Source organism: Corythoichthys intestinalis, chromosome 15 (genome assembly GCF_030265065.1).
Source record: "Corythoichthys intestinalis isolate RoL2023-P3 chromosome 15, ASM3026506v1, whole genome shotgun sequence".
Taxonomy (NCBI): Eukaryota; Metazoa; Chordata; class Actinopteri; order Syngnathiformes; family Syngnathidae; genus Corythoichthys; species Corythoichthys intestinalis.
In genome coordinates, this window is record NC_080409.1 from 17,537,074 (window position 1) to 17,562,012 (window position 24,939).

At 41.7% G+C, this 24,939-nt stretch overlaps 1 protein-coding gene across 1 annotated transcript; it reads left to right on the forward strand.

The window, feature by feature from the left end:
* The first annotated feature begins 239 nt into the window (after nucleotides 1-239).
* On the forward strand, nucleotides 240-24,850 carry mthfd1b (methylenetetrahydrofolate dehydrogenase (NADP+ dependent) 1b). The gene is made up of 28 exons (XM_057860215.1): nucleotides 240-407; nucleotides 3,249-3,333; nucleotides 3,837-3,896; nucleotides 3,984-4,037; nucleotides 4,158-4,294; nucleotides 4,774-4,874; nucleotides 4,957-5,093; nucleotides 6,912-7,023; nucleotides 7,104-7,231; nucleotides 7,344-7,441; nucleotides 8,455-8,628; nucleotides 9,497-9,633; nucleotides 9,703-9,749; nucleotides 10,744-10,851; nucleotides 10,944-11,018; nucleotides 11,126-11,228; nucleotides 11,331-11,407; nucleotides 12,703-12,843; nucleotides 14,728-14,796; nucleotides 14,914-15,025; nucleotides 15,153-15,292; nucleotides 15,429-15,470; nucleotides 15,766-15,866; nucleotides 16,076-16,253; nucleotides 16,338-16,445; nucleotides 16,565-16,717; nucleotides 16,827-16,935; nucleotides 24,568-24,850. The coding sequence occupies exons 1-27, from the start codon at nucleotides 370-372 to the stop codon at nucleotides 16,914-16,916; spliced, it is 2,805 nt and encodes a 934-aa protein (XP_057716198.1). The 5' UTR covers nucleotides 240-369; the 3' UTR covers nucleotides 16,917-16,935; nucleotides 24,568-24,850.
* Nucleotides 24,851-24,939: the final 89 nt, after the last annotated feature.

A 24,939-nucleotide genomic window follows, 5' to 3' on the forward strand; every position in this document is an offset into this window, starting at 1 on the left:
CACCTACCAAAGAAATTGGTTTTAAAAACAATAGCATCATCTGCTGACGGTACACAGGTATTGCAGAAACACCCCTCCGCTGAGCACCAATGGGTGTTCAGACACAAAATGAGGGGATGTAATTGGTGGCTAGTATGTGCTGTCATGCACACAATTGGTTGTTATAGATTGAGAATTTTGCATTAACCCCGCCTCTTTTCCATAGCACGAAGCCTATTGGTCAAAGGAAGTGGAGTACAACCCAGGTTGCGGAAGCAGCCCTTTGCGTCACTTTGCTCGCTTTACGTCAAAAAAGTTTTGAGGCGTTTATTGAGAAAGCAGTGCGTGTAAACGAGAAACTGGACACGAACAGTCTGTCAACCCACCGAGATGCCAGCGCAAGTCATAAGTGGAAAGGAGGTTTCGGCGTAAGTCTGCATTTCCCCACGCTCTTTTCATTTCATGTGATTTATGGCAATGCTGATTGAACAAGCTCCGCGCGGCATGGTCATGGTCATGTGCTTGCTAACGAGGCAGTTGAGCCAACTATCTAAGCAAAATGAATCCCATTGCTTTCCTGGTACCCATGCACAGTACACCTCTATTTCTACGTATTTTACCTGTTTACCTTTTGTATTTAATCAAACCTTTGCAGAATGATTTTAATATAAGTTTTGGAGTCTGCGTGTGCAAGGTGCAGACCACTTGAATGAATTCCAATACGGTGTTCAAGAAAAGATGCTTATAACGTGGTGTTAATTGCATTCCAAATGGATGTCTTTAAATTAATAATGTTAAGCAATACGGACTCTTAGTGGCATGATAGATTGTACATCTTGCACTGTTGTGTAACAATTGAGTCTAGTCTGAGCTGATCTTTGTCCCCTTGGTCAGGTAACCCCAGACCAGACTGCTTGTTTAAGGATGTTTTTCTGCCATGTCTGTCACAAGATAAGTTTTGATTTTAAATGATATTCAAACTTATTACGAAGCAATATTTGTAATGAATCACTTCTGAAACTTAAAAAAAAGTATGAGAGCATGTACCAGTCGTAAGACCTGACAGCATTGCACTCATTAGCCGATAATTTAATACAATACAAAGGAAATGGGAACATTTTGCATTTATACTCTTGTGAAGCATGGCAAAATCTGTCCGCCTAGTTCCTGTATGAATGGCCCTAATTGAGATCTGGTCTGATTTTTGAACATTTTTTTTTACTACTAAACTTTTAATTACTTAATTAATGAATAATTTACTGTAACCTGTAATTTACTCTAACTGTACACCTTCCCAATATAAAGAAATAAATCGTTAAAATCTAGTGTATCTGTAACAAATGTTGGGGGAAAAATGGCCTTTATAAAACTACGCAGAGAACTACATACTCGTCATTTAGTCAATCCTAAAATCTATACTGAAATACATCTGTTTTACAATTTTGATTCTTGCAAACACAGGCCTTTTTTTTTGGTTTTAATACAATATTTTCAAATTTGTGCTATACCCCCCTCCCCCCCACACACAATGAACTAAATTGTGTTTTTATTCACATTTATAGCAAGCATAAGATGAATACACTCTAAACTTTGTATGAGTAAATGGTATCATGCATGTATAATCACAAGGCAACAAATGACCGGCTGTGTGCAACTCGTGCTGAATCACGTTCACTCCAGCCTAGTTAAATTAGTCCACTCGTTTTTCAAAGCCACGCTTTGCCGTCCCTCATTCTTATCAGATGCGGATATAATAATGTGTGACTTTGATTTGTGAAGATGAAATGTACAAATGCAATCAGTGTGGTGCTTTGTTCACTTGGACAAGATGATAACAATAGGTTTTGAGTGCTTCCAAGTGAAGTCCAGCATCACCGTCATCTCGTGTGTTTAACCTTTGATTGGCTCAGCTGACTTAGTTTAGGCTTATCTGCTCGCTTAACATGAATATTGCCTTTGTCTCTCCTCCTCCTCATAAAACGATTAAAGGTAAAGAGCAGATCTTTGTTTGGACTTAGTTGGGCTGATTTTGCATGCCTAACCCAGAATAAATAACAAGACAATGTTGATATGAGGCATATTAATAAATGTTATACAGTCTGATTACATCAACTGTATGTGGGGATGTCCTGGTCGCATATTTTTGCACCGGAATCCGAGTCACCCGATTTTGAGAATCTGCTGATACCGAGTTAATTTAAAATGTTTTTTTTTTTTTTTATTTGAACAAAAGTTCAAACCATGTTATAGTACTTCCCCTTTTTCCTGGAGTGTAATAGTATAAAACACATATATATATATATATATATATTTGTTTCTTTTTGCAAGAGCATTGTATTTCTGGGTTATTTTGTTACTTTTTAGCTCTTAAAAAAGAAAAGAATAATACATCAGTGTACTGCCCAAAACAGTGTGTTTCCTTGTGCACTGCTTTAAAGCCATCAAACATTGAAAATCCTCCAATTTGTTTGAAGTAATTCATTTAAGTGTGTGAAATTGTAACAAAGAAACATGCAATCATTCAACACAACTGCACAATACATGTCAGTATACAAATAGCATATAGACCCCACACTTTACTTGAGCTACAAGCTATAAGTATAGGTTAGCTTCTATAAAGCAGAACAAATTTCGTTCATACAGCTTTTCCCCATAAACACACATATACTGCAAATTAACAAGGTTGGTATAGATGTAAAATACTTAGGCATATAGTTTCCAAGACAGAACGGTAACATGAAGCACTCAACAGCGTCAATGCGACCGACAGGCTGCGCACTGTGCAAGTAAATGAGCCTGTGTTCCAAACTGCAGCACATGATGGATGCAGTGAATTAATATGACCACAAAGTGGCAGTAACGTACTGTAAAATCTCATCTGGCTCTTAATTCTGGAGACTCTAGCCAGCACAATATATATATTTAAATTAAAAACCCGATCCTTTTCACCCGATTCCGATCCTCTGGAAAATGGCCGATCAACCCGATTTCCGATCACGTGATCGGATTAGGGACATCCAGAACTATAAGTATTTATTCGGTCAAAAATTATGTCTACAATAGAAATTGTAATAAGAAGATGCATAGAAATGAACTTGAACATAATTATATCATGCATTAATATATCCAATTAAATTAATACAATATGCAACTGAATAAATTTAATTGGATATAAGAATACAGTATATTCCTTTATACTGTATTCTTATAGTAATGCAACACATCATCAGAACAAAGATGAAAAAAATAAGTTTTTCTTGTTTTCTCAGACAGGTGAGGGAGCGCTTGAAGAAGGATGTGGAGCAGATGAAAGTTCAGGACTCCAACTTCCAACCTGGTCTCGTGATTTTACAGGTTAGTAGAGTGGATTAATGTGTTTCTTGGGACGTGAGCTTTACCTACTCGTCACAAAGTCATTTCAGTTTTGTACCTGTGGACCCCAATGGATGTGGGAGGCGCAACACATGCTAGGGCTGCTGCGCACTGAGCGATGTTGCTGCACCCAAATGAACTTAACAACTTTTTCTGTAAATAGCTATTTGCTCGGTAAAATTTGTTTACTGGATTAACTTTATTATTCTTCGTAAATCATGTATTTATTTAAACAGCTCATAATTTTATTATTGTTCATTTACGAGTCATTTAATTTTTAAAGGGATGGTTCAATTGCTTTTGACTCTCTCTCTCTGTGCAGCATGCACAAGTAGTCCACGTGTTTTTCTGTCGTATGTATGTACGTGTGTTCTAAACTTTTCCACATAAAAAAAAAAACAAACAAAAAACATATATATATGTATATAGAATAGACAGAAGTCAATGTTCTTAAATTCAAAAAGCAATGCTGGATGTCTGTACAGGTTGGAGATCGTGATGATTCCAATCTTTATATTGGCATGAAGCTGAAAGCTGCATCTGAGGTAAGTATTCTCATTCCCAATTTATTTGTTCAAGCTATCAGATGCGTACATCCACGTCCAACACGACCTTCTTGTCTTGTTGGGTAGATTGGAATAAATGCCACACACTTGAAACTTCCCAACACTGCAACTGAGGAAGAGGTGAGAAGAATTTTTTGATTGTCCAAGTTGTTGAAGTAAACCTTTAGATAAAACTGCTGAGGACTTAATAGAATGTAGGACAGTATTGAAAACCATATGAATGACATGTTTTTTCCTCAGATTCTTCACAGTATCACAGAGGTGAATGAGAACTCTTCTGTCCACGGCCTCATTGTCCAGTTGCCCTTAGACTCGGTCCACAAAATCGACACGGAGAAGGTGACTAATGCTGTTGCACCAGAGAAGGATGTTGACGGGTAAGGACAAGAGACCTTCATCATCTATAATTAAGTGAAATAATGTGATTAACGCACAGCTCTTTTAATTTACATATGTTTTTCTAATGTGGTCCCTGCTGCTTGGCTAACCAGATTGTTGTCCACACACAGTTAGCTGGGGTAGGCTACAACATTTCCACACCCCTAAATAAGATAATACATTTATAAACATAAATGATGCGCAAAAAGCAAAAAAAATTTAAAAAATCACAAGTCCCTTTTTTTTTGGCAAGTCAGTTGTGCTGCACAAAAAAGGCCTGAAACAAATGACATTTTTTTACATAATTAAACTGACATTAAAAAATCAAGTTGGCCTTTTACCATCCAATGTGATAAATTGAGCTATTTTGGTTGGATCATGTTTCACTGCCATTAACGGCAGTAGATGTCCAATCAAATTTGAACAATAAGGTTCTGTTGAATGCCCTGGCATGTATTTGTGTCTTGTGTGTTCAAAGGCTCACGAGCATAAATGCTGGGAAGCTGTCTCGTGGAGACTTGACTGATTGCTTCATCCCATGCACTCCAAATGGCTGCATGGAACTGATCAGACAGACCGGTAAGCAGAGCAAGCTAACATCCTTAAAATGGCTTTCATCCTTGAACAACAACCCCAATTCCCTGTTTTTACTTCTATACAGGTGTGACAGTGGCAGGGAAACGTGCAGTGGTGATTGGTCGTAGTAAGATTGTAGGCGCACCAATGCACGACCTTCTGCTGTGGAACCACGCCACCGTCACCACATGTCATTCCAAAACTGTGGAATTGGCTGAAGAGGTAACAACTACGATAAGTATCTAGCTCTAAATCAAGTAGTGGGTGGGGCTACATGTAGGCTGCCCCATCTCTAATGTGAACACTCTAATAACAACACTGGAACAAGCATATACATATATATATATATATATATATAAACAATATAAATACACTATATACAGTGCCTTGCAAAAGTATCCGGCCCCCTTGAATCTTGCAACCTTTCGCCACATTTCAGGCTTCAAACATAAAGATATGAAATTTAATTTTTTTGTCAAGAATCAACAACAAGTGGGACACAATCTTGAAGTGGAACAACATTAATAGGATAATTTAAACTTTTTTAACAAATAAAAAACTGAAAAGTGGGGCGTGCAATATTATTCGGCCCCTTTACTTTCAGTGCAGCAAACTCACTCCAGAAGTTCAGTGAGGATCTCTGAATGATCCAATGTTGTCCTAAATGACCGATGATGATAAATAGAATCCACCTGTGTGTAATCAAGTCTCCGTATAAATGCACCTGCTCTGTGATAGTTTCAGGGTTCTGTTTAAAGTGCAGAGAGCATTATGAAAACCAAGGAACACACCAGGCAGGTCCGAGATACTGTTGTGGAGAAGTTTAAAGCCGGATTTGGATACAAAAAGATTTCCCAAGCTTTAAACATCTCAAGGAGCACTGTGCAAGCCATCATATTGAAATGGAAGGAGCATCACACCACTGCAAATCTACCAAGACCCGGCCGTCCTTCCAAACTTTCTTCTCAAACAAGGAGAAAACTGATCAGAGATGCAGCCAAGAGGCCCATGATCACTCTGGATGAACTGCAGAGATCTACAGCTGAGGTGGGAGAGTCTGTCCATAGGACAACAATCAGTCGTACACTGCACAAATCTGGCCTTTAGTGGAAGAGTGGCAAGAAGAAAGCCATTTCTCAAAGATATCCATAAAAAGTCTCGTTTAAAGTTTGCCACAAGCCACCTGGGAGACACACCAAACATGTGGAAGAAGGTGCTCTGGTCAGATGAAACCAAAATTGAACTTTTTGGCCACAATACAAAACGATATGTTTGGCGTAAAAGCAACACAGCTCATAACCCTGAACACACCATCCCCACTGTCAAACATGGTGGTGGCAGCACCATGGTTTGGGCCTGCTTTTCGTCAGCAGGGACAGGGAAGATGGTTAAAATTGACGGGAAGATGGATGCAGCCAAATACAGGAACATTCTGGAAGAAAACCTGTTGGTATCTGCACAAGACCTGAGACTGGGACGGAGATTTATCTTCCAACAGGACAATGATCCAAAACATAAAGCCAAATCTACAATGGAATGGTTCAAAAATAAACGTATCCAGGTGTTAGAATGGCCAAGTCAAAGTCCAGACCTGAATCCAATCGAGAATCTGTGGAAAAAGCTGAAGACTGTTGTTCACAAACACTCTCCATCCAACCTCACTGAGCTCGAGCTGTTTTGCAAGGAAGAATGGGCAAGAATGTCAGTCTCTCGATGTGCAAAACTGATAGAAACATACCCCAAGCGACTTGCAGCTGTAATTGGAGCAAAAGGTGGCACTACAAGGTATTAACGCAAGGGGGCCGAATAATATTGCACGCCCCACTTTTCAGTTTTTTATTTGTTAAAAAAGTTTAAATTATCCAATAAATTTTGTTCCACTTCACGATTGTGTCCCACTTGTTGTTGATTCTTGACAAAAAATTAAAATTTTATATCTTTATGTTTGAAGCCTGAAATGTGGCGAAAGGTTGCAAGGTTCAAGGGGGCCGAATACTTTTGCAAGGCACTGTAAATACTAATTCTTATACTTGTATCCAGGTTGGCAAAGCAGACATCCTCGTAGTTGGTATTGGGAAAGCAGAGATGGTGAAAGGAGAATGGATCAAGAAAGGAGCAGTAGTTATAGACTGCGGCATTAATCTAATTTTAGGTTCCTAGCCTTTAAAGTAGTTGTTTATTTTTCTTAAGTTAGTCTGTTGTATTAAACAGAAATCATTTTATATGCTGCAGACGAGAGTAAACCCAGTGGAAAACGGGTTGTGGGCGACGTACACTACAACTCTGCCAAGGAGCAAGCGAGCTTCATCACGCCAGTACCTGGGGGTGTGGGACCAATGACAGTGGCCATGCTGATGGCGGTAAGGTTGATTCTTAATGGTAGCTTGAATAATTTAAATGAAAATCTCCCCGCTGCATTACTCTTTGTATGTTAGAATTGTCAATTTGAATGACAGTATTGTGCATGTTTAGAACACAGTGCTGAGTGCAAAGCGTTTTTTGGAGAGCCATCAACCCGGGAGGTGGAGTATTTGTTATACCAAACTCAAACTTCAGAAGCCTGTGCCAAGGTTTGTCACCTTATCTGAGCTAACAATATACCGTAATTTCCCGAATATAATGCACACTTTTCCCCCCCAAAAATCAATTTGTAAAATCATGGTGCGCATTATAAACGGGTACATGGATGGAGACAGAAATATGTATATATTATATATATATAAACCGATTTTTTTTTTTATTGACACGGCCACGTTGTGTTGAAGAAACGTATGCGGCAACCCGTTGCCGACCATTACAGAACGTGACGTCACCATTTTGTTTCGGTAATACTTCACTCTAATCGGGCCGAATGATTTCGTCTGTGTTAAATTCTTTTTTCACTCTTCATAAAGCACAGAATTTAGTTTCTTGAACTCATTTGAGTCAACGTTTTTTTGCAGCTCCGCAACTCTGACCATAACAAACGTAAGCACACAGACTTCCTGTGTCCGTCAACTATATCTGTCCCTCGGGAAACTCAAACCCAAATAACAATAGTTCCTATTGTTACTGTCGTGTTGATAGCGATGAGCTCTCATGGATTTCCGACTTACTTTCTCACATTAATTTTACCGTATCAATCCATGGAAGAAACATTTGTTCATCATGATGAAACAAGAAAGTTATCGAGCAGCCTTTAAAAGAAAAGTCACATCTGTTTTGTTTTCTCCTAGATTCTGGTAAGTTGGAGAAGTTGTCAAATCATATTATTACCGTAAATATTGTCAGTTTATGGTAATGTTTTCAACTACCAATGTGCTATGCTTGTGCTGTGTTTCACCAGTCAGTAAAATTACATTTCTGTATCTGTACACAAGCTCTGTTTTCTTGTATTCTTCTATTTATTGGTACTAAAATTAGGGTGCGCATTATAAACGGGTACAGTAATTTTCCCTAGATTTTACAAGTAAATTTGGGGTGCGCATTATACACGGATGCACCTTATATTCATTCGGGAAATTACGGTACTCCAATTTAATTATCCAAGAACAATTTTTGAGTTTGTCTTTAATAAATATTTTTTCATCTTGCACTCTCACAGCGACATTGTGATTTCTCGCTCCTGTGTGCCAAAGCCCATTGACCATCTAGCAAAAGAAGTGGGTTTGCTCTCAGATGAGGTGGACCTTTATGGTAAAACCAAGGCCAAGGTCCAACTGAGCATCATCAAGCGGCTGCAGGCACAACCAGATGGAAAATATGTAGTCGTAACTGGGTAGGCTGTACTTTCACTCCATCGATATTACTGTTCGACCGGACATACAGTATTTATAGTTTAGTCATTTTTATTGAACAATTCTGCTTGTTCTTTGCTAAATGTAACAAGGAATCATCTTAATATGCTTTTTGGAATTTAAAGGTAAATTTGAGACTTGTTTTCAAATATGGGAGATTTAATCTATGAGATTTCCGTTGGTTTACACATAATGAAAAGTAGATGTTCATGTGTATGGAGAGTAGAGAGTAATGGTTTAAATTGAGCTGTAGTTGAGACTGGTGCGCCCCATCTTTATTACTGACACAGTGATCTTCCTTTTCATATATTGATTTTAAATGACTATTTATTACCTGGGTCTTTCCAAAGGAAAGGCCAAGGTAATGCTGTTCTGCAACTTTATTGTACTTATTATTTATTATTATTATTCATCTTATTCTCCGCGTTTTTTCGGCGCGCCGCGCAGCCCAAACCATAGCACCGATCGCCATAGTTCAAGTATCGGCACGACCGGAATTTTTGCGCGACGCAGGGTCTTTTTCAAACGGCCCCGAAAAATTTTCCGTTCGCCCGTAAACGGCAAATTTCCGGGGGAAAAAAGTTTCAAAACGCTACTTGTCCTACAATTTTTGACCAAATCACATAATTTGGGCATCAAAAATTCCGGGACGGTGAGTTTCTAGTTACTAGTGCAATTTAAATTACTTTAAATACATGTGGTAAATAAATAAGTTAATGTGCTGTCCACTTATATTAGAAAATTTCCCATGGCACAACTTCTGATTGCACATGGCGTCCAAACGTGCCACGGCACACTATTTTGGGAATCACTGGTCTCCAGGTTTCTTAACCATGATTTTCTGTGCAGTATTACTCCGACTCCATTGGGAGAGGGAAAGAGCACCACGACCATCGGCCTTGTCCAGGCAATTGGAGCCCACATGAAACTGAATGTTTTTGCTAATGTCCGTCAGCCTTCGCAGGGACCCACATTTGGCATTAAAGGTGCTATTTTAGAGTTGAGGTGAAATTCAAACTTGCCACACATTTTATACATTTGCATGTTGTGTGCAGGTGGTGCTGCTGGAGGGGGATATTCTCAAGTCATTCCAATGGAAGAGGTACCATACAACAGATGCCTCAAGTTGGCAATAAAGGACTTGGAAGTTCTTCAAGTCAATACAAAATGTTTCCATGACATTAGATGATGCTTGACCAGTACTGATATTACATTAGTGTATGCACAAAAGAAGCTGATAATTGAATATTTTAATCGAATAAGAGATAACTACTGTAGTCGTAGGTTATACCCAAAGATTTGTGAATATGTAGGAGTTAACTATCAAATGCAATGCTGCAACGATTAATCGATTAACTCGAGTAATTCGATTAGAAAAATAGATTCAAATTAAATTTTGCTGCTTCGAGTATTCGTTTAATTAAAGTGGCGTTGTAATGGTTTGTTTTGAAAGTGTTTGCATTTAGTTTTATTGATTTGGGTGGATACACTGGCCTCTAGTGGCAACTGTGAATATGACATAACTCATTTCACATTGCTGAATCCAGCTGCTCCCTGTTAAGACCAGCATCAGCCAAGTTTTTGTTTGAGCTCGTTTTTTTTAAAATACATTCTGAATTTACTTTATAGGTATAATTAGCTTCCTTTTTTGTTGGAATATGTGTTGGACTCATTTGTTAAGAGCATTCTTAAAAAAACAAAGTTAGCATTTTATAGCATTTAAGCTAGCTACTTTTGCTATGTAAGTTTGCCAATTGTTCTTTTGTTGTTCTTACTGTAGATCCTGTTTCATCTATTTCTTTTAATCCCGTTTCAAGCTCAGCTCAGATATTTTTAATTTTTATGTTCTTTATCCGATTACTCGATTATTTGCTTATTATATGGTAGTTCATTGATTAATCAACTACTAAAATAATTGATAGCTGCAGCCCTAATGAGATGCTCTGGGTTTCTCGCTTGTTCCCGCGCATTCATGTAAGCAAACGCATCAGAATCATTTGTAGACATTGGTGGGGGCCACATTACAGGGCATATGAAAATATCTATTGTGACATCAGTATTAAAACTTTTTTGAACTAGTGTTTTTTTTTTTCCAGTTTAACCTCCATCTCACTGGAGACATCCATGCGATCACAGCATCTAACAACTTGGTTGCTGCTGCCATTGATGCTCGCATGTTTCACGAGGCCACACAGAGTGACAAGGTGGCTGCTCGCTTCATAATGTTATTTGTTTTCATTAAAAAAGAAGAAAAGCTGTTAATCGCTGCTTTCTTTGTTTCCTTGTGTACCTTAAGGCTCTGTACAATCGCTTGGTGCCACTCAGTGGAGGACAGAGGATGTTTTCCCCAGTCCAGATCAACAGACTGAAAGTACTTTCCATAATTGATATCTTTGGTTTTCCTATATTGTCATGTTTGGGTGCAGTGCCTTCAGATTGGTATTTTTTGAAAATGTTAAAATTATTTCTTTTGATTAGAAACTAGGCATCGACAAAACGGATCCCGCCACGCTGACTGAAGATGAGATTGCACGCTTTGCCCGTTTGGACATTGACCCAAGCTCTGTTACATGGCAGAGAGGTGAGAACAAACAAATATGTATCATCCTCAAAGGTCAATTTCACTATAAATCGGCAACTTTATGTACATTCATTTAAATGTTGTGGTTTTCCATACCTCTAGTGTTGGATACCAATGATAGATTCCTCCGAAAGATCACAATTGGACAGTCGCTGACTGAAAAGGGCTACACAAGAGAAGTAAACAGAAAACACACTCTTAGAAAGCAATGCAACATTGGAAAAATCCAGATAATGCAGTTCTATAGTGTGTGGTTACCATGGTAAACAGATGCATACAGGTTATAGGTCAACACAAAAATACTTACTCCTGCTTTAAACCAGGGTACTTTTTGTTTATATTTGGTAGGAAGATAAGACTACAGCTAGTAAAGAAACATGTTTCAATTTTGGGTGTAGTGTCCCCTTGATTTCTTGCATTATTGAGAATTATTGACAGGTATTCCCTGGGTTACGACATACCCGACTTACATGATTTTGACTTTACGAAACCGTAGTCTCCAGTAGTTTTCTTTTTAATTATTATTATTTTTTTTTATAATGTTGACTTTTGTTTTGTGATGCATGCTTTTAATTTGGCGTAGGTAGTACTTCCGCACGAAAGTAAGAGCGCATGTACACACAAAGAAGAACGTATTTTTGCACACGAAGAAGAGTGCACACACACACACACACACACACACACGAAGAAGAGCCATTTGCTCCCACGAAGTCGTGCGGCCAAGTGAGAGGGGAAAGAGCTTCAAGGCTATATAACACCTTTTGTACTGTTTATTGTGCGTTTTCAATTGTGCTCGAATACTTGGGGCAAGTTGATGTGATTGTTTTTAATGATGCGTGAACGCTAACTGATACATGCTAATTGTTTGTGTGGATTCTTATTGCTGCATCAGAAGCTAGTTATAAACGCAAATTAAAATTACTGTTATTGAAGCTTAAACTTAATCAGTTTCATTTTTATTTTAGTTAATTCTGCAAGTGTTAATGTCATGGGCAGCTGAATAAGGTCAGCAAACCACACTGAGGGCTGACATCGTCATTTCATAGCTTAGCTCCCTGCTTAGCTAGGACTTAGCTCCAACATCTTAGCGAGGACCGTACAATGACGTATAATAGATGTTTTTGGATAATTATTTTGAGATTCCGGGGATATTTAAGGTACTTAAATGGTTTATTCCGATTTACGCAGAAATCCGGGTTACGTCGCTAGCGTAGCAACGGAACTCGTTCGTAACACGGGGACTACCTGTATTGTATTCAGTGTTGCTATTTTTTTTTTTAATCATGGTTTCTTTAAAACTACCAGTTAAAAAATGGTAATAACAAGTTTTAAAAAATGAAAAGAATCGAGATCAAATGATATGATGAAAAAAAAAAAAAAAAACGCTTTTATTTACTTTTTGGGCCAGATTGCCCAGCCCTACTGGGCTACTACTAAGAGTGTATTTTTTTTAAATGTCTCTTTTACCCCGCAGGCCCAGTTTGACATCACAGTTGCCAGTGAAATCATGGCAGTTCTTGCACTGACTAGCAGCCTGGAAGACATGCGCGAACGCCTCGCCAAAATGGTGGTGGCCACCAGCCGTGGTGGACAACCCATCACAACTGAAGACCTGGTTAGGAACATTTTGTCACTTAAAAATATAGTAATGCTTTGACTTTTGAGTGCATTTTTGGAATTATAAGTGAATAAAGACCAATGACAATTGAATGGATTCCAATAGGGTAAATACAGTATGTACAGTGGGGCAAATAAGTATTTAGTCAAACACCAATTGTGCAAGTTCTCCTACTTGAAAAGGTTAGAGAGGCCTGTAATTGTCAACATGGGTACACCTCAACCATGAGAAACAGAATATGGGGAAAAAAACAGAAAATCACATTTTTGATTTTTAAAGAATTTATTTCCAAATTAGAGTGGAAAATAAGTATTTGGTCACCTACAAACAAGCAAGATTTCTGGCTGTCAAAGAGGTCTAACTTCTTCTAATGAGGTCTAACAAGGCTCCACTCGTTACCTGTATTAATGGCACCTGTTTTAACTCATTATCGGTATAAAAGACACCTATCCACAATCTCAGTCAGTCACACTCCAAACTCCACTATGGCCAAGACCACAGAGCTGTCGAAGGACACCAGAGACAAAATTGTAGACCTGCACCAGGCTGGGAAGACTGAATCTGCAATAGGTAAAACGCTTGGTGTAAAGAAATCAACTGTGGGAGCAATTATTAGAAAATGGACTTATAAAAAGACTTACAAGACCACTGAAAATCTTCCTCGATCTGGGGCTCCACGCAACCCCGTAGCGTCAAAATGATAACAAGAACCGTGAGCAAAAATCCCCGAACCTCACGGGGGGACCTAGTGAATGACCTACAGAGAGCCGGGTCCACAGTAACAAAGGCTACTATCAGTAACACAATGCGCCGCCAGGGACTCAAATCCTGGACTGCCTGACGTGTCCCCCTGCTGAAGCCAGTACACGTCCAGGCCTGTCTGCGGTTCGCTAGAGAGCATTTGGATGATCCAGAAGAGGACTGGGAGAATGTGTTATGGTCAGATCAAACCAAAATAGAACTTTTTGGTAGAAACACAGGTTCTTGTGTTTGGAGAAGAAAGAATACTGAATTGCATTCGAAGAACACCATACCCACTGTGAAGCATGGGGGTGGAAACATCATGCTTTGGCGCTGTTTTTCTGCAAAGGGACCAGGACGACTGATCTGTGTAAAGGAAAGAATGAATGGGGCCGTGTATCATGAGATTTTGAGTGAAAATCTCCTTCCATCAGCAAGGGCATTAAAGATCAGACGTGGCTGGGTCTTTCAGCATGACAATGATCCCATACACACACCCAGGACAACAAAGGAGTGACTTTGTAAGAAGCATTTCAAGGTCCTAGAGTGGCCTAGCCAGTCTCCAGATCTCAACCCCATAGAAAATCTGTGGAGGAAGTTGAAAGTCTTGTTGCCCAATGACAGCCCCAAAACATCACTGCTCTAGAGGAGATCTGCATGGAGGAATGGGCCAAAAAAACAGCAACAGTGTGCGAAAAGCTTGTGAAGAGTTACAGAAAACTTTTGGCATCCGTTATTGCCAACAAAGGGCACATAAAAAAGTATTGAGATGAACTTTTGGTATTCACCAAATACTTATTTTCCACAATGATTTGCAAATAAAGTCTTTAAAAATCAAACAATGTGATTGTCTGTTTTTTTCCCCACATTCTGTCTCATGGTTGAGGTTTACCCATGTTGACAATTATAGGCCTCTCTAATATTTTCAAGTGGGAGGACTTGCACAATTAGTGGTTGACTAAATACTTATTTGCCCCACTGTATATGAGTTAATTTAGATACAAGGTTGTTATGTAATAGATGAAACTGGTAAGTTTAATATTTGTTTGCCCTCTATCACAATAGGAAAGCAAATTATGGGAAATAGTGAGTGATAAGATAACAAAGATTTAGTCCATCAAATTTCTGTTTGTTTTATAGGGTGTGTGTGGAGCGCTAACTGTGCTCATGAAAGATGCCATTAAGCCGAATCTTATGCAGACTTTGGAGGTGAGTGGAACACTATACTGTACTCGTTACTACCTAGTTTATGACTCAAGTGTAACTTTTTATGAAAAAAGGATAAGTGTGCAGATGTGAATGAAAAGCTTAGTCTCATTTCTACAGGGAACCCCTGTGTTTGTCCACGCTGGCCCTTTTGCCAACATCGCCCACGGCAACTCCTCCATCTTGGCTGATAAAATTGCTTTGAAACTAGTGGGACCAGAGGGCTTTGTTGGTAAGTGAAGAACAACAGTCAATGTTTTGTGTGCGGATTCTAATTCATTCTTGGCAACATGACTCTGAACTCTCTAGTTTTGAATAAGATTGACTTTGTCATTACATCCATGCTTTTTGCCAAACAGTAACAGAGGCTGGATTTGGCGCTGACATTGGGATGGAGAAGTTCTTCAACATCAAGTGCCGATACTCAGGCCTGAGACCCCATGTGGTTGTTTTAGTGGCCACTGTACGAGCCCTCAAGATGCACGGTGGAGGCCCAACGGTGTGTTTTCCTTTAACTTCTAGTCCCCACTAGTTTATTTTGTCTTCGTACTATTTACCTACACTTTCTAGTTTCATGATTTTTCCCGAGAAATGGTAAGTCCTTTACAAAAGCTGATATTTTCCTTTTTTTTTAGGTTACTGCTGGGATGCCGCTACCAAAGGAATATATTGAAGAGGTATCATACTCTTTTCTGTCTATGATTTTCCAATCACCACAGCCTTAGTTTACCCTTTTGAGTTAGATATCATGTTCCTTCACCTAAATAGTTTCCTTTTAATAAATATAAACAGTAGAGTATGCGATGCAGGCTACTATAGTTTGTCAATAAGAAATAAGTTGGTAGGCACGCAGGCCCACTCCTCAACACCTTTAGAATATGGGGAAAAAAATCGAATAGGTAATGATGACTTGAAAAAACACACACGGATCAACAAGAAAACAGCAATGTGTGTGTGTTTTTCTGTGGGTAGAACCTCGAGCTGCTGGAGAAAGGCTGCAGTAACATGAGGAAGCAAATCGAGAATGCCAAACACTTTGGTGTTCCTGTGGTGGTAGCTGTCAATGCTTTTAAGTAAGTACATCCTCATTTGACCAGCGAGCCAATTAAACCAAGTCAAACAATTGAATTTTTTGTTTTTTTACAAATGATGATGTTTTTTTTTTTTTTTTAACTAATGATGGCTTGTATATGGAAACCTTGGGGTCACTCGTATCTCCACTCCGTTCCTAAAAATTCCTAAAGCATTGGTTATCCCTTACGCTATTCTTGTTGTTGCTTAGGACTGACACAGATGCTGAGCTGGACCTGGTCTGCACCGTTGCCAAAGGTGCAGGCGCCTTCGACGCCGTGCGTTGTACTCACTGGGCAGAGGGTGGAGCGGGTGCGCTTGCTCTGGGCCAGGCTGTCCAGAAGGCATCAGAGGCTCCGAGTAGCTTCAAGTTCCTGTACGACTTAGAGGTACAAGTTCAAGGCATCCCAACAACTGAAAATGTGCCATTTCTGTACAGCCTAGTAATTTTTGTTTCCCCCCATCATTATTAGCTTCCTATTACTGAAAAGATTCGAACAATCGCCCAGAAGATCTATGGTGCAGATGATATTAAACTTCTCCCTGAGGCTCAGCACAAAGTGGAGCTTTACACTAAACAGGTTTGCAGCTTTCTTAATCAAGTAGTGATGAGAGGTTTATCTCTATTTGTTTTTTTGGAAAAAAGGTGAAAAGCCCTTTGTAATTGTGAAAACATGTCTTGTGAACTCCTTTACGTCAGGGTTTTGGCAACCTCCCAATCTGCATGGCGAAGACTCACCTGTCGTTGTCCCACGAGGCAGACAAAAAGGGTGTGCCCACAGGCTTCATTGTACCAATCCGAGATATTCGAGCGAGTGTTGGCGCAGGATTCCTCTTCCCGCTTGTTGGCACGGTAAATTTGTTGTGTATAATGTGTAATTATTTATTAACCCATAAATAAGTATACCACATTGTATCTTGGTATAATTAAAATGCCCTTTTTTAATGCCTATTGCATCTAGATGCCCACAATCCCCGGCCTGCCCACCAGGCCTTGTTTCTACGACATTGACTTGGATCCAGAGACTGAACAGGTCAACGGGCTCTTCTGAGTTTCCTCCCTGGATGCTTGTAAGAAAAAATCCTGCAGATATCAATCATCCTGCACTGTGCAAAGGTCGTTGGCCTATACCACATTTGTTGACGTTTTAATAACCTTTTACACAGCAGTGTTTTTGAAATAGCAAAACAATAAATCCCCTCCACAGAATCATCACGGCAACCACTATTTGATGTCATGAATGACTCAGCAAGTACAGCTGGATAAACTAAAAACAAAAAAAATTCAACTTTAGTGAACTTGCACCTGAGGTTTATGCTCTACTGACTAAAAATGTAATCATCATTGTCTACATAGGTGGGTACAGTAGCCAAAATTTTTACTCACGCAAGAGTAGCGTTACTACTAAAAAATGTTACTCAAGTGAAAGTAAACGTTGTCATCCAAAAATGTATTTAAGTACAAGTAAAAAAGTATTTGTTGAAAATAATTCTCAAGTAATGAGTAACTGCCTAAAATGTCAGATTTTTTTCATAATGGTGTGTATTTTTTTCTCAGCACAACTTCTTCTATATTAATTGTTATTATTATACTGTGCTATAACCAGTGTTGTTAATCTTCCTGTATAAAAATAATTAATTCCAGTTACAAATGACTTCTCCCAAAAAGTAAATGCGTTAGTAACTCAGTTACCTGAATGTAAGAATAATTAGGTACTTGGCAAAGTAACTGGTGATAATTTTCATGTTTTTTTTTTTTTTTTTTTGTCAAAACAACAACAACAACAAAAAAAAAACAGGTCACACAATGTGAAGTTTAAAGGTTTTTTTGGGGGACAATTGGCCCTAGCCCAATTCTTTACCCTAAACTTAACTAGACACAGGGGTATCGTGGATTTTGCGATAACTAGATAGTAACCTTTGCTATTTGTGGAAGTCATTTAATGTTGTGAATCAACCGTTAAAGTTGTTAAAATTGCTCCCGTTATTGCATTAGTTCCCTTCTGTCTATTTTTGACATGTGTAAGTTTTAAAACCATTTCATCATTTAAAGATTTTAAAGGGGAAATGTGAACTAAGGTTGGCCAACCGTGTTTTTGAATAATATCAATGGCTGAACAATTATAAGCATAGTTTCATTCTTTTTTGTAACGCAACCCTTCCAGATTCTTTGTTTAACCCATAGCAACGCCCTTGACAACGAAAATGTTTTTCTTCGGCAATCTTCGGAAATTACGTCACACCGGGAAGTGCGAGGGAAGTCCGCCATAGAACAGTATTGTTTGTTGCATTGCTTCTCTGTAAGATGCCATGGCGGTGTGTGGCGATGTTTTGTTCTCACTCAAACGAAAAGTTGTATGAGTGGCCAAAGGATAGCATGGCACGTAAATGGACATCTTTCGTTCGCATGAAGCGAATGAATTTCACGCCATCATCGAGTAGTCTTCTCTGCTGCAAACACTTCGAAGATGCCTGCTTCCTTAACTGGTCTGCTTATGATCAAGTATTTGCCAAAAAGTGTGATTTCTGGATAGATGACTGATGACTTTGTCAAAGCAGAGCTGCCAACTGTTGTGGAATGTACAGTAGTAGCTAGCGACGTTAGCCGAAAGCCAACTCGTGGCATAGTTGTTGTTGTGTTCGCTAGTGTTACGTCCCAAGGACGGCTCGCGAAGGGCGTAACATAAAACGAGCCACACAATTTCACAAGTGGCACAAATTTATTTACACAACAATCAAACTCGCAATGAATATGTACAAAATGTGGATGAAGCGCGGCTTCAGGGTAAGCCCAGGCCAAAACAACAAAAAAAAGGAATATACACTTGAACCCCACCCGCTAACTAAACCCTGATCATGAAAAAGAACAAAGAAAAGACTGCCACTAACCTAGCTTCTTACGCTAAACAAAACAGGAGAAAACGGGTTGAACAGAAATGGCGACTTACACCTATTTCTTCAGTGCTCTTATTTACAGTGGTGAACAAAAACGATCCAATAACGAATAAACACAAAAGACCTTACCGAAAAAGCGGGAGTGTATCAGACTAGCGATCAAATGCAAGCGAGCGTGAATGGCGAGCAAACAGCTGGCGAGGAGGACCGCTAGGCAGAATGCTGTGAAATGCGGCCTCCCAGAGCGTTGACAGCGGCAGGTTTCCACCGCCGGTGAGTTTGTGCACATTTATTTGTATTTGTATTATATATTTCCACCTTCATACTTAAAGCATTGCATTGCATTTGTAGCGGCGTTTCTTTCACGGTGATCGCTTAATGGCCTTCTAGTTTGTTTCACAAGAGCTGCTGACAGGTGACAGCGAGCGCGTTGGCATTGAGTCAATCTCGCAGAGAATCAGAGAGCGGCTCAAGTCACGCAGTGAATCATGGGAAATGTAGTCTCGGGACAACACTGAAGTGTTGCTTTGTAATCCGTTCGCTTGTGTGAAAAAACTACATTTCCTCACGCCATTAGACGCCACTTACTGCCGAAAGCCCCAGCTACTGTTAGCTCCATGTTTTAATAAAGAAACAAAGTTGTAACCACGTCGTGTGTTCGATACCTTTGTCAACAAAACGCTCATAACAAGACACTATGCACGATCCGTTTAAGAGACGCTGGGACTGGAAGTAGTAGCTGGTAGTACGAGGCGAGGCGGAGATGAGCAAGAAGCAAAACTTCGCGTTCGAATGTGGCGGCAGTCCGCTATTATTTTGTTTTCTTATTGTTGCCACAATAAAGTGGAGAAAGCCATCAACGACTCACCCCCCGAACGTTTTTATATTATTATTTTATATGCATGAGCGCTGCCGGATCTGCCAAAATGAACATGCAGTCTGATTATTATTTTTTTAAACAATGTCATCAGATAGACAAAAACATAAAATTATGTGCAAATCATGAAAATAATAACAGCCTATATCTTACCAATCTTGTAATCTCGATGGGTCTTGTCTCCATTGGATGTCAGGTAGTCTGGGCACATTGTTTGCATCCTGATTAGCGTCTGGCTAATACATGTACGATCCAACATAAAATTCCTCTTCCTCCAACTCTTCAAAAACTTGGGTCTCCTCACTTGCGCTTGATCTATCACTTATATCGCTGTTTGAAGCATTGTTTGAAGGGCTTTGTAGCGCGGCCGTATGGAGCGCTCCCATCGCTGTTCTCGGTGTGACGTATCACTTCTGGGTTCGTCCCCTTTCAGGCTCGAACTTCGGAAACGCGATTATTTTGTCAAATATACAACATATAAATTATTTTTTTCATGCTTTATTTGTTGGAAAATGTTTAATTACTTTAATTGTGACCCTATTCTGCATGTTATGAAATTACTTCACATTACAGCTTTAAAGATAGATTTAAGTCAAGATTTTGCTGATTTAGGAGCATTTTAGATAAAAAGTTACTTAGGTTCGCTAGGAAGGTTCTCTACAACACAGCCTTCTTGAGAAGGCTACTTCTTTAAGATGGCGGCTGTTTACTAACGCATCTAGTTCTGTATATACGTATGTGATATCTACCGAAAGCATCATGTGGGCGTAGTTTGTCGGCTACATTCAGGTATTATTGAAGCCACCTAGCATGGTAGCATCGCGTTTGCAACGGCGTCACCCTCCCTTGCCTCCTCCCCACTCCTGCTCCGCTCTCTTCTCCGTGAGTCAGTCTTTCTCAGACTTTTCTCGCGTCAATCAACCAACATAGTAACGCACGCCTTTCCTGCCTCAGTAACGGTAACGGCGTTGCCAAGATGAGAAAAGTAATTTGATTACTCACTACTGAAGAAAATAACGCCTTTAGTAACGCCATTATATTATAACGCCGTTATTAACAACACTGGCTATAACCTATTATATGACCATATTAGGCCAAAACGAGGTACAGAAAAATAATTGAATCAGCATTAGTGCCCTCTAGTGGAGGAAAAAAAAACATTGTTACATCTGAATGGTATGATGGGGTCATGTGGTTATTGTTGCGATGTCTCAATTGGTGAAACTGAGACAGCCACTGTTGGCATCGCTGGCAAAAATAAAGTCAATATCCATCCATCCATCCATCCATCCATCCATCCATCCATCCATTATCTTCCGCTTAGTCCGGGGTCGGGTCGCGGGGGCAGCAGCTTTAGCAGGGAAGCCCAGACTTCCCTCTCCCCAGCCACTTCAGCCAGCTCCTCCGGCGGGATTCCAAGGCGTTCCCAGGCCAGCCGAGTGACATAGTGTCTCCAGCGTGTCCTGGGTCGACCCCGGGGCCTCCTGCCGGTGGGACATGCCCGGAATACCTCTCCAGGGAGGCGTCCAGGAGGCATCCGAACCAGATGCCCGAGCCACCTCAACTGGCTCCTCTCAACGCGGAGGAGTAGCGGCTCGACACCAAGCCCCTCCCGGATGACCGAGCTTCTCACCCTATCTCTAAGGGAGAGCCCGGACACCCTGCGGAGGAAACTCTTTTCGGCTGCTTGTATCCGGGATCTTGTTCTTTCGGTCACGACCCACAGCTCGTGACCATAGGTGAGGGTAGGAACGTAGATCGACTGGTAAATCGAGAGCTTCACCTTTTGGCTCAGCTCCTTCCTCACCACAACGGACCGGTGCAGAGTCCGCATCACTGCAGACGCTGCACCGATCCGCCTGTCAATCTCCCGCTCCCTCCCACCCTCACTCGTGAACAAGACCCCAAGATACTTGAACTCCTCCACTTGGGGCAGGATCTCATCCCCGACCCGGAGAGGGCATGCCACCCTTTTCCGGCTGAGGACCATGGTCTCGGATTTGGAGGTGCTGATCTTCATCCCAACCGCTTCACACTCGGCTGCGAACCTTCCCAGTGAGAGTTGGAGGTCATGGCTTGATGAAGCCAACAGCACCACATCATCTGCAAAAAGCAGAGATGCAATGCTGAGGTCACCAAACCGGAAACCCTCAACGCTTCGGCTGCGCCTAGAAATTCTGTCCATAAAAATTATGAACAGAATCGGTGACAAAGGGCAGCCTTGGCGGAGTCCAATCCTCACTGGGAACGAATTCGACTTTTTGACACCAGTTGTACAGGGACCGAACAGCCCTTACCAAGGGGCTCGGTACCCCGTACTCCCGGAGCACCCTCCACAGGATTCCCCTAGGCACACGGTCGAACGCCTTCTCCAAATCCACAAAACACATGTAGACTGGTTGGGCGAACTCCCATGCACCCTCGAGGACCCTGCTGAGGGTGTAGAGCTGGTCCACTGTTCCACGGCCGGGACGAAAACCACACTGCTCCTCCTGAATCCGAGATTCGACTTCCCGACGGACCCTCCTCTCCAGCACCCCTGAATAGACTTTACCGGGGAGGCTGAGGAGTGTGATTCCTCTATAATTGGAACACACCCTCCGGTCCCCCTTTTTAAAAAGGGAGACCACCACCCCGGTCTGCCAATCCAGAGGCACTGTCCCCGATGTCAACGCGATGTTGTAGAGGCGTGTCAGCCATGACAGCCCTACAACATCCAGAGCCTTTTGGAACTCCGGGCGGATCTCATCCACCCCTGGGGCCTTGCCACCGAGGAGCTTACCAACCGCCTCAGTGACTTCAACCCCAGAGATCGAAGAGCCCACCTCAGAGTCCCCAGACTCTGCTTCCTCAAAGGAAGGCGTGTCGGTGGAATTTAGGAGGGCTTCGAAGTATTCTCTCCACCGACTCACGACGTCCCGAGTCGAGGTCAGCAGTACACCATCTTCACTATACACAGTGTTAATAGTGCACTGCTTTCCTCTCCTCAGACGCCGGATGGTGGACCAGAATTTCCTCGAAGCCGTCCGGAAGTCGTTTTCCATGGCCTCACCGAACTCCTCCCATGTCCGAGTTTTTGCCTCGGCGACCGCCGAAGCCACAGTCCGCTTGGCCAGCCGGTACCTGTCAGCTGCCTCCGGAGTCCCACAGGCCAAAAAGGCCCGATAGGCCTCCTTCTTCAGCTTGACGGCATCCCTTACCGCTGGTGTCCACCAGCGGGTTCGGGGATTGCCGCCACGACAGGCACCAACCACCTTACGGCCACAGCTCCAATTGGCCGCCTCAACAATGGAGGTGCGGAACATGGCCCACTCGGACTCAATGTCCCCCACCTCCCTCGGGACAAGGGAGAAGTTCTGCCGGAGGTGGGTGTTGAAACTCTTTCTGACAGGGGATTCTGCCAGACGTTCCCAGCAGACCCTAACAATACGTTTGGGCCTGCCAGGTCTGGCCAGCAACTTCCCCCGCCATCGGAGCCAACACACCACCAGGTGGTGATCAGTTGACAGCTCCGCCCCTCTCTTCACCCGAGTGTCCAAAACATGTGGCCGCAAGTCCGATGACACGATTACAAAGTCGATCATTGAACTTCGGCCTAGGGTGTCCTGGTGCCAAGTGCACATATGGACATCCCTATGTTTGAACATGGTGTTCGTTATGGACAAACCGTGATGAGCACAGAAGTCCAATAACAGAACACCACTCGGGTTCTGATCGGGGGGGCCGTTCCTCCTAATCACGCCCCTCCAGGTCTCACTGTCATTGCCCACGTGAGCGTTGAAGTCCCCCAGTAGAACGAGGGAGTCCCCAGAGGGGGCGCTTTCCAGCACACCCTCCAAGGACTCCAAAAAGGGTGGGTATTCTGAGCTGCTGTTTGGTGCATAAGCGCAAACAACAGTCAGAACCCGTCCCCCCACCCGAAGGCGGAGGGAGGCTACCCTCTCGTCCACCGGGGTAAACCCCAACGTACAGGCACCAAGCCGGGGGGCAATAAGTATGCCCACACCTGCTCGGCGTCTCTCACCGTGGGCAACTCCAGAGTAGAAGAGAGTCCAACCCCTCTCGAGAGGATTGGTACCAGAACCCAAGCTGTGTGTGGAGGAGAATTCGACTATATCTAGTCGGAACTTCTCTGCCTCACACACCAGCTCAGGCTCCTTCCCTGCCAGAGAGGTGACATTCCATGTCCCAATAGTTAGCTTCTGCAGCTGGGGGTTGGACCGCCAAGGCCCCCGTCTTTGGCTGCTGCCCAACTCTCTGCGCACCCGACCCCTTTGGCCCCTCCCACAGGTGGTGAGCCTATGGGAAGGGGAACCCATGTTGCCTTTTCGGGCTGTGCCCGGCCGGGCCCCATGGGGTACAGGCCCGGCCACCAGACGCTTGCTTTCGAGCCCCACCTCCAGGCCTGGCTCCAGAGGGGGGCCCTGGTAACCCGCGTCCGGGCAAGGGAAACCTGAGTCCATTAATATTATTCATCATAAAGGGTCTTGTGAGTCATGCTTTGTCTGGCCCCTCACCTCGGACCTGTTTGCCATGGGTGACCCTGCCAGGGGCTTAAAGCCCCAGACAACATAGCTCCTAGGATCATTGGGACACGCAAACCCCTCCACCACGATAAGGTGATGACTCATGGAGGAGTAAAGTCAATATGTAGAATAAAAAGGAAAAATGTAACGACTCTAGTGTAGCTCAAAGTAGCGGTGTAAGAGTGTTGTTGTTTCTTCACAAATCTACTCAAGTATGAGTAAAAAGTATTGCGTGGTAAAGCTACTCTAAGAAGTACATTTTTCTTAAACGGTTACTCAAGTAAATGCAACGGAGTAAACGCGTTACTACCCAGCTCTGATTGTCTACTAGTATATAGCAATTTTACAGTAGTGGTTTTGATTTATTAGTGCTAAAAGTTTTAATCTTTTTTTCCTTTCCTTCAGTTAACCAAGGTGGTCCACTGCTGTCCCCAAATTAAAGCACCTTCAGCTCCTATCTGAAATGAAACTATTGAAACTCATCATCCTTTGAAATTGGTGATAAACAATTCAATGAAAAGAATTATAATTATTATGGTCTCTATCTCAATAACATTCCATGTCATTTCAAGAATGAAAAAAAAAAAACAATGGTTTTTTAATTGTTGTAATTTTTCATCATGTCTAACATTATATAACAGTGCCTAAATTGATGAATCAGACAATTCTGTACTAATAAAACATTTCTAACAAAAATAGATGCTCATTTGCCATTCCTTTTTTCCTGATTGTCATTTTTACCTTTGCGACTTTCAGTAGAGAGCCAGCAACAACTGG